Source organism: Buteo buteo, chromosome Z, assembly GCF_964188355.1.
Source record: "Buteo buteo chromosome Z, bButBut1.hap1.1, whole genome shotgun sequence".
Taxonomy (NCBI): domain Eukaryota; kingdom Metazoa; phylum Chordata; class Aves; order Accipitriformes; family Accipitridae; genus Buteo; species Buteo buteo.
Window position 1 is genome coordinate 9,657,980 of NC_134204.1, and position 10,618 is coordinate 9,668,597.

General features: G+C 43.3%; 1 protein-coding gene across 1 annotated transcript in view; it reads right to left on the reverse strand.

The window, feature by feature from the left end:
- KIAA1328 (KIAA1328 ortholog) overlaps positions 1–10,586 on the reverse strand; it is a 189,841-nt gene extending 179,255 nt beyond the window's left edge. The window contains 4 exon segments of the mRNA XM_075020054.1: positions 4,042–4,181; positions 6,425–6,460; positions 10,284–10,437; positions 10,440–10,586. Of these exon segments, the coding sequence (XP_074876155.1) occupies positions 4,042–4,181; positions 6,425–6,460; positions 10,284–10,437; positions 10,440–10,586 (477 nt within the window).
- Positions 10,587–10,618: the final 32 nt, after the last annotated feature.

Below are 10,618 nucleotides of genomic sequence, written 5' to 3' on the forward strand. Positions count from 1 at the left end.
TGATTTGAAACAATTAAAGGACTATGTCGCTTTTGAAAGAGGTGATGATTTTATACAGACTCATGTTATACCCACCTGACCCTTCAGTACACTTTTACTTTAGCTTCAGTGTGTTTTCCTCAGAAAAAAAATATAAATGGAGTTTCACAAGGCAAATTAGACTTCATGGCTTTTCAAGGGGACATTTGATTTCACAGTTTCCTTCCCAAACATAAGCTATTTACATTCATACAAATGAAGAGAGAATGTCTTCAACTTAATTTACCTTCAACTAAACATATGGTTGAAGGATTTCCATTTCCCTTGCTAAAAACGTCTGAAAATGATTTTTTTTTTTAGCAGCTAGATGATGGAACTTCTTTAAGAAAAATAAAAAGTTACAGGACATTTTTCATTTAAAAAAGAGGCAGAAGCTTGATCGCATTAGTGAACGAGATTTTAACAGAAGGTACCTCAAGCTATTACCCAAACCCATGTATGTACTTTCAGACAAACACTTGTGGGATGAAGAGGAAAACCTGAAAAGTTAGTCTGCGCTTTTTTGTATCACCCACAGCTATGGATAGATGGCACACAAAAAATTCTGAAAGGCAGGCTTGTACCATAACACATGTCAAAAAGCTGTGGAATTCTGCACAGCAACAGCTCCACCATCAAAACAAGATGACAAATGAGATAGAGGCCAAGGCTGTATTGTCTCCTTTTTCCAGACTTCTGTCCCTTCTACACAGCTCAGGATAGAAAACAGTTTTGTAACTCGGTATTTTCTGGATGAAATGTACTACATAAATGGAATACTCTCTCACTTTATAAACCACACCTCAGAAGATGACAATTTGCATGAAGGAAGCAAACAACTTCTGTCAAACAGAAAGTAGGAAGATGGGAAATTTTGGTCAAGACCAGTATAGCAAACCACAGATTTATTAAAAGTACCAGAAAAGCTTCATACTAACAAGATCTTTTTGAAGTCTTCTCCAAAACTCTCATCCTCCTTTGTGATACTCAAGTCTATGTGAATGAAGAAAAAGTAAATGAGTCCCACCAAGATTCACATTAGAGCAAAACTCAATCCATTCTCTTCAAAAGAGGATTCTAAGTAAATCGTAAAGGTGAGCAACCTCCCAGCACAATAGTGTAAAATACTGTGGTGGGTTGACCCTGGCTGGATGCCAGGTGCCCACCAAAGCCATTCTATCACTCTCCCCCCTCAGCTGGACAGGGGAGAGAAAATATAACGAAAGGCTCATGAGTTGAGATAAGTAAGGACAGGGAGAGATCACTCACTAATTACCATCACAGGCAAAACAGACTCAACTTGGGGAAAACTAATTTATTACCAATCAACCAGAGTACGGTAATAAGAAATAAAACCAAATTTTAAAAAACCTTCTCCCCACTCCTCCCTTCTTCCCAGGCTCAACTTTACTCCCAATTTTCTCTACTGTCCCATTTCTGTCCTCCCCTCCAGCAGTGCAGAGGGACAGGGAATGGCAGTTGCAGTCAGTTCATCACGTTTTCTCTGCCGCTCTTTCCTCCTCAGGGGCAGGACTCCTCGCTCTTTCCCTCTCAGGGGCAGGACTCCTCGCTCTTTCCCAGCTCCAGCATGGGGTCCCTCTCATGGGAGACAGTCATCCATGAAACACTCCAACGTGGGTCCTTCCCACAGGCTGCTGTTCTTCACAAACTGCTCCAGCATGGGTCCCTTCCACAGGCTTCAGTCCTTCAGGCACAGACTGCTCCACCGTGGGTCCCCCACAGGGTCACAAGTCCTGCCAGAAAACCTGCTCCAGCGTGGGCTCCTCTCTCCACGGGGCCACGGGTCCTGCCAGGAGCCTGCTCCAGCGTGGGCTTCCCACATGGTCACGGCCTCCTTCAGGCATCCCCCTGTTCTGGTGTGGGGTCCTTCCCGGGCTGCAGGTGATATCTGCTCCACCATGGACCTCTATGGGCTGCAGGGGGACAGCCTGCCTCACCATGGTCTTCCCCCATGGGCTGGAGCACCTCCTCCCCCTCCTTCTTTACTGACCTTGGTGTCTGCAAAGTTGTTTCTCTCACATGTTCTCACTCCTCACTCCAGCTGCAGTTTCTGTTCCACAGCAACTTTTTTCCCCTTCTTAAATATGTTATCACAGAGGCGCTACCACCATTGCTGGTGAGCACAGCCTTGGCCAGCAGCATGCCCATCTTGGAGCCGGCTGGCACTGGCTCTATCGGACACAGGGGAAGCTTCCAGCAGCTTCTCACAGAAGCCACCCCTGTAGCTCCCCTGCTACCAAAACCTTGCCACGCAATCCCAATACAGGTACGTTAACACAAAGCGATTAGCTCTCCCTAGACACACACACAACACTTTGAAGAAAATTAGTTGTGTTGGTGATGAAATTTCCTTGCAAAAAACCTCTGTGACCGCACCTTCTTCCACAACAAGTAAAATGTACTTGTTCTGTTTGTTTCAAGTAATTCAGAGCCTATCTTCAAAGTTAAGAGTACAAACTTTCCATGAGGATTTGGCAACGTAAGAGAAAAACGGGAGGTTAAAAAAGACAGAAAAGAGAAAAAGCTTTGAACACATTTTATTGTCAATATTAGAAAAGCACATCTGAGTATCCAATCAAGATTTCAAGTATTAGGCATTATATTAAAAGAACAAAGACCATTTCTACACCAACAGGTCTCACAGGGAAATTGAGTAAAATTTCTCTAAACAAGTAATGTTAAAAACACACCATGCAACAAAACAGATTTTAATGTGACATATGAATGCATCTACGAGGCAGCAGGCTTGTCGATACTTACAAAGAGATGCTTCTACAAAAAGATTCTGCATAATGAGGGCTATTCCTGAAATTTCTCTGCATATCACTTAACAGCATCATTTGCAAAGTGGAGGTACATACCAGTCTCCTAAAACCAAGTACTGATAAACAAAGAAATGGAAAGGGACAAGTCCAGCAGTGGCCTAAAAATGAATACTAGTTATAAGAGTGTCATGCTGAAGGATTCGAAGGGCAGGGACACTGTCAAAGCAATGAGAATTGAGTGATCTGCCTTCAAATCAGAGTTTTGAATGTACATGTGAGGCACACAGCATTTACTCAGCACACAGAAGACACAGAGAAGGACATCTTAGTCCAGAAGAAGAACAAGATTTAACTGCATGATAATACAACAGTGATTCAGAAGCAGTCAAAAGTTTTAGACAGTGCCTGTAAGCAAGAGGATACCAAACCCTAGTGACTTACAGACTTGCCCAAGATGACTATTAGGCAAGAGACTTAACAGTACTCAAACGACTTGCATAGTCACCTTACTATACAAATTGTGTTAGAAAAATGGCATCTCTCAACAGACTTCTGAATATCACAATACCTATCACAATTCAGAATAACTTTCCAAAGGAACCCCACTGCTTTGAAATTTCTACTGCAATAAACTGTAGGAAAAGTGTCACCTATCATCACACGAGTAGACCAGACAACTCAAAGCAGAGCCAAAGAGAATGTCAACCGACAAAGCTACTCCTACTATTCAGATGCATTTTTAACTTTTACTATCAAAAACAGAAAGTGAATTTATTCTACTAATGTGAGCAGCCACAGCAAAAAGATCCCTAAAAAGAATTTTACAAGTCTTGTTTCTACATGATATGACTAGAGCAATGAACCTGAACTGACTGAAACACAATTTCTTGCATGTTTGGCTAGTAACATATAGATTAGGGGCTACTCAAAGATACACTCACTCTCTCTCTGTACACATATACACACAGAAACATATATAATCTGTTTTACATAGCCTCAGTTACACACCAGTTACATAAATTAGCACATTGAGCCTTTGTTCTCTTTAGGTGGGCAAGCAATCTCAGTGGAGAAGTAATTTTTGCCAGCAAGCCACCACGTAAGTGGGCAAAAAAATGTAAGAGATTGCAAAAATAACAGTACTCTAAAAATGTTTCAAATTTTCAATCTAAAGATTTTCTGACATTTTTCTACTATATGCACTCTTTAAAAGCAAGAAAAATTTGCCTTTACTGACCTGCTGCCCTGTCAGATCTTCTGTGCTTCTAACAGGATCCATGGAGACAGAAGCAATAGCTACAGGCACCTTTAGCTCAGTTTTACTTTTTTGATATTTTGGCAAATATCTTGTTCTTAAATTTCCTTTTGTAGACATTCCTGTAGATGAAAGACAATCAGAACACACAGGTTATAAAGTCAAAAAGGGATTCCACAAAGGCATCCTTGCCTTAGCAGCTCTTTTTGAAAAGAATGAGCGTTTTAGGTATATGTTTGCAGATTCCCCCCAGCCTCTTACACCATACAAACTTCTATCAAGATGAACATAGAAAAAAGAGGTGCACAGCACTGAAGTACACCCAGCCACAATGAACATCAAAGTAAATTCTGAAATGCACATCTTGTTTTCTGACTGATGCAAAAACCTGTGTTTGTTTAAGATGCAAAAGCATAAAATTGAGCTTCTGCTTTGACACTTACAGACAACGAGGAACCAATCAGCAGCAATGCTGTTAAAAGTACCACTCATAAGATAAAATACAACTTTTCTCCTTTATACAGCCAACCTACTGATTGCTCAAGCTACTTGTTGCTCCTTTCAGGACCAGGCAAGCAAGTAAGGTAACACTGCAGTGCACGTTCCACAGCTGTAAAAAGCTTCCTGCCATAATTAGAATTAGTTCACCACTACCAACAGTAACAACATGAAAGCATTGAAAATCCTGATACTGCAATTACAAAGTGCCAACACTGACACTAACACTAAAACCTCCCAGGGCCAGATGAAAGCCAGTAATTTCTTGGTACTGCCTCAAGGTTTGAGTTTTGACTGTTCAGAAGTGCAAAACGTTTTGAACAAAAAATACTGATTTTATACTAGCAGATAGACTACATTTATTTGGGTAATGAATTTCAGAAGTGTACCAGCAGTTTAAGTGAAAGAACTAAATTATAAGCTTTAACATCTCCATGCTCATTGTTGTAGTTTAACCCCAGCCAGCAGCTAAGCACCACACAGCTGCTCACTCATTCCCCCCCACCCAGGGGAATGGGGAAGAGAATCGGAAGGAAAAAGGTAAAACTCATGTGTTGAGATAAGAACAGTTTAACAGAAAGGAAGAAACTAATAATGATGATAATAAAATGACAATACTAATAAAAGGATTGGAATATACAAAACAAGTGATGCACAATGCAATTGCTCATCACTCACTGACTGATGCCCAGTTAGTTCCCGAGCAGCAATTCCCCCCCCGCCCCCGCCCCGGCCAACTGCCCCCAGTTTATACACTGGGCATGACACCATATGGTATGGAATATTCCTTTGGCCAGTTTGGGCCAGCTGCCTTGGCTGTGTCCCCTCTCAACTTCTTGTGCCCCTCCAGCCTTCTTGCTGGCTGGGCATGACAACCTGAAAAACCCTTGACTTACTAGAAACACTACTTAGCAACAACTGAAAACATCAGTGTTATCAACATTCTTACCATACTGAATCCAAGACGTAACACTACACCAGCTGCTAGAAAGAAAATTAACTCTATCCCAGCCAAAACCAGGACACTCATACACAAGGGAAAACAATGTTTCCGAAATTCTCTTCCACGGAAGTGGAAGAATATTTCTCAGAGTGAATCTATTTCCACCATTTAGGATCACTGCTTTCTTTCCAGGGCACAGAGTATAACAACCTGACATCACGTGGCTTGAACTACACTGGCTAGAAAACACATACAGAGATTTTTAATAGAACTGTTTTGGCCAGTAGTTTTGAAGGGTAACCAAGCTACTCCAAACGTAGAGAGTAGGATTCCTCAAAATTCATAACTGCTGGACATACTCTGGACATACACACAATTTTACTAGAGTTAATCATCCCCAGATATGTCTTTAGGACCTGGTGGCACTGTAAAAGCTGTGTTTGAAAAGAATTAGAAAACTCTGAAGGGGGACTAAGACCACCCATCTTTTCCCCAAGGATGTACCCAAGCATGCACTCAGTAAGTCAAGGTCAAGAGAACTAAAAAAAAAATAAATTTGATTTTTCTTTACACAATGAATCTTCATTTTAATCATTCTCTTCGAAATTTACAGAAGACCTGAACATCTCTAATGCTTTAACGTTCTTCAGAGACCACATTAAAATTCAGCTTACCTTATAGATTGGATAAAACTATGCTGTACCTGCAATAGAAACAACTCCCCTGAAACTGTTCATCTTATACCGCATGCTTATCTAAGCAGCAGAGCATAAATCCTCTGCTATAATCCTGCATGTCCCATTACAACCTGTGATGACTCTGTACCTTACACACTCAAGTACACAAACCACGTACCTGAAAAGACATTGCACAGTTTAGCATTCACAGGAAAAACCTTTGTTTACAGCTATTAGAAGGTCATACCTGAAACAGATACCATTGGCTGTTCTCCATCAGAAACTGCATGTGGCTTTGTTAAAGGTCATAAATAGGAAGAAAGCAAGCTTGGCCCTTTAAACAAAACTATAAAAATAAGTATTTTGGCTCTTAATTTTGAAGACTGTTGGTAAGAAAAAAGTGGCAACACTCTGGGAGCATCAAAAGCAAGTAAAACTTGACTAGAAAAAAAACAAACAACACACAATTTGCTAAAACAAAAAGCATTACTTCTTCTTCACTGTGCATTAACTTTCAGCCTGGAAAGATTATCTTAGAGGTCACCCTCACAAAAGATCCCAGGGACCAGCCCCAGTTACAAGTGCAATTACTAAGATAATGAAGTAATAATATTTATTTAAATTAGAGCAGGTTATCATTATATAAGGAACCTCTTGATATGTAGGGAAGACAAATCCCAAAACAGTGTATATTCATACTCATACTGCAATGAAATTCATTTTGTACAATATATTCTAAGAAACATAAATAAGGATAAATGCAAAAGGTTTCAAAGGAAGTTGGTCATTCTCATCTGATCATCATGTGATGAGTAACAGAGGAAAGCCTGACGACTGATTTTCTTTAAGAAGTTTCAAGAACTTTCAAATAATAGAGAGCTTTAATTATTAAATTACTTGACTGCAGAAAAAACTTAAGTATCACAAAGGACTGGGCACCATATCATTTGTGCTATGTTAGCAGTCGCTTAACTTGAATCCTCGCCTCCTAGAAATCACTAAAAATAGGACTCAACACAATTCAGGGAAGGGTGTAAACTATAGTGTCTTCCTTAAAGCAGCAGTTTCATTTAGCTGAACGTAAATATTTTTACTCCCACATAAGTAACTAACGTTACACTAAAGTGAAAAACAGAAACACAGGGCACAAAATTCTGCTCCACTGTCTTTTATTTGTACCTCTTTACTTTCCTCAACCTTCTAAGGTTGGCCAATTAACTCAACTACCTAATTTCTGTACTGTTTACAGATAAATGCATTTAAGGTTTTGCAGTTGTCTTCATACAATAAAGTCAAATTGTGAAAATATTTCAATTAACCTATACAAACTCTTGCCTTAACTAAAATTTGATTTTGATAGTACCATCTCAAAAACTTAATTTAATGAATTACCACACAGTGGAGAAAATTAGCAACAGCCTAGAAGCTTCCCCCTGAAGACAGCAACTTCAAATTCAATCAATACCCGCTATCCATCACACAACTGGTACTTGGCACACTGGAAGGGCTTGATCACAGGCTCACCTGCAATCTTGTTGATCCACTTTATCACTTGTAAACAATTATCACTCATCAGTCTGACACCGGCTGGAGAACATGTTCGCTTACTACTACTGTCAAAGCCATCTCTCTCTACACTGAAAGCACTTTTCTTCTCACCTGTAAGCTGCAGCTTCCTATCTTTAGCTGTCACAACACATTGTGGGGTGTTGCCACGAACCAGGTGAGGAAGCTGAATAAACTCTGAAAGTAAAGCACTGTGTCCCCTCTTTCCAAAAAGCACCAAGGTAGATCAAAAGTCCAAGTCTGGGTCAGAGCCCGGCCCAAACAGCTGTGTCAGCACAACTGCAACAGCAATCAGCAGGACACTGAGTAGAGTATCTTCAACTCATACTTCTACAGGAAAAAACAAACTTCAGCACAGGTGACTGCTTTCTCAGCTGACATATGGTTAATCTGTGTGTCAACACATGGCTACAGGAAATAAAAGAGATTTGCCTAAACAACATTCTGCTTTTGAAGTTTGCCTCCAGTATTGGCACTGTTGTGTATAGATACCTAGCAGCAGGATGAAAAAATTAGTCAAAGCTGTTGCTGTTACTACCCCCACCTACCAGGACCACTCTCTGGTGAAGGTTTGCAGCCTAATGTATTAGAATAAATCAAAGTCAGATCAGGTTACCTTAATCAGCTGGACTGAAAATTGCAGTGACTCAGGAGGTGATTCATAAACAGGTCCAACATCCTTGTCTTGAGTGAAAGACTGGGGACAGTACCAGCATCAACCATTTAACATTAACCCACTGCCACATACCTCTGTAGACTCCCAGTAAGGTGACTATACACATTATAAACCTTGTACCACCACAGCTAATGTTCAAGGCAACACCAGAGACAGCCACCACAGGCTTCAGCAAAACTGAACATCTTATGATGCTGTATGGCTCCCCTATGGCAAGCAATAGTGCATCTGCCTTGCCATGCTGTATCTATTCAGCAATTACAGAGAGAAGTTCAGTTTTCCAAAGCTATTAAACCAACATTACCAAATCTCCCAAATTTTCCATCCCCACCCCCCGTTTTTGAAAGCATCCACCATTATTCGCTCTTGCGCCACATGCATTTCTGGGTATTTAAACTTTTCCAAGATCAGAGGCAACACTACCTACTTGCAAAAACACGTCAAATGGAAATGGTTGTCAGGAAGAGCCTCATTCCTTGGAATACCACAATGCATGAGGCCACTGCTGGTCTCAAGAAAACATATTTAGTAATGGGAAACAACTTGTCACCCCAGTAGTTAATTGAGAAAAATACACTGTCATTGTAACTGCATCAACAATTCCACAACTGAACAGAGTAGTGAAAGTGTAGCAACAAATCTGATTTGTGACTACCAACCTTCACCCTAACACATCACAGAGAAAGCTGTAGGCAAAATATTTTTTTTCTTTTACACAAATGGGAAATCATAACAACATGCTCCATAAATAGACCACTGGATGGTTGGCCCATTTCGTTTGTGCATTGTTTTCCAGTCTGTGTGCAATCAAATGTACATACAAGAGCATACATACATACTCTTCTTTTCAATCACTTCTAGCTGATGCTGGAATACCACTCTCAGTGTCAGCAACAGCAATGCCTCAAGTCCCTTATACCTGCAGCTAAATTGTCAGCTCCTAGATTTCCGCCAGGCCAGACTGTCTTTTCTACCCTAATGTCTTCAAGTACCTAAGCCTCTAACTCAGCCACGTGAGCCCAAACATCAATGCCAACTCCTTCTGGTTCTCTGAACCACACAAGCACATCTCTCTCTCTAGCCAGGCTTTTACAGGCTAAATCCCCAACACCACAACCACCACATCCTCCATCTATGTGTCCAGCCCCACATAAGCTCCCGCAACTGGAGCCTGCATGTCTTCTGCAGATGAAGCCACCACAGCCTCCCACTTGACCCTCACAGACAGAGCCCTCCAGCCTCCAGGTCCCCCACAGGCTCACCCTAAATGTTATGCTTGTAGTCAAGCTTAGACACCAGTCACAAAAGACTTATCTTTTTCTAGCTGCCTGTTCAGCCTCTAGCCTCAGTTTCTCTCTGTCGATTCCCTGGCAGGTTTCCACAAGATGAACCCAGTCCCCCCACTTCCTACCGATTTATCTCCCCCAGGACTTCACAACCAGGTCACACAGAAGGTGGACGCCCAACCCTCCCTCCTCTCGGAGACCACCTTTGCTTTTAAATCCCACCTAACTCTCCACCCTCTGCACACAGGCACACGCCCGACCTCTCTCCCCAGGCCGAGCTCCCCCACACTCCCGAGCGGAGCCCCCCTAGACCTCCGGCGCCACGGCCGCAAGGCCACGGCCGCAAGACCCCGCCCGCCCCACAGCCCCGCATCGGCTCCAGCCTTCTCCACACCAAAACCCCAACGCAGACGCCCCCGTCGCCTGCCCTGACAGGCCATCCCCACCCCGCCCCTCCGCAGCTCACAGCCTTCCCGTCCAGCGCTCCCCCCCTCCCCCGGCCACGGCACAGCCCCGGGGCGGAGGATCCGCCGCGGCAGCCCCCCTCCCCGAGCTACCCCCGCTCCACGGAAGGATACTATCCCGACTCCAGTAAACGCCTCCGCCCGGCCCGCCGGCCACCTCCGCCATCTTGAAACAACCGCCACTCCCAGAGTGCCCCCCGCCGCCCCCCCAGCGCTCGCCGCCCATTGGCTGCCGGAGCCGGCTTCGCCTCGCCGCTGCCGGGGGCCGCGGGGCGCTGCCGGCGGGCGGAGGAGAGGGGCACGCTGGGAGTCGTAGTCCTCGGAGCACGGGCTGACGAGGGGGCCGCGCTCCCGCGGAACTACCACTCCCGTCAGGCCGCTTCGCGCCTCCCGCCCGCCATAGGCTGGCCGAGGCATCCGACGGGAGAACTACTACTCCCAGCGCACCT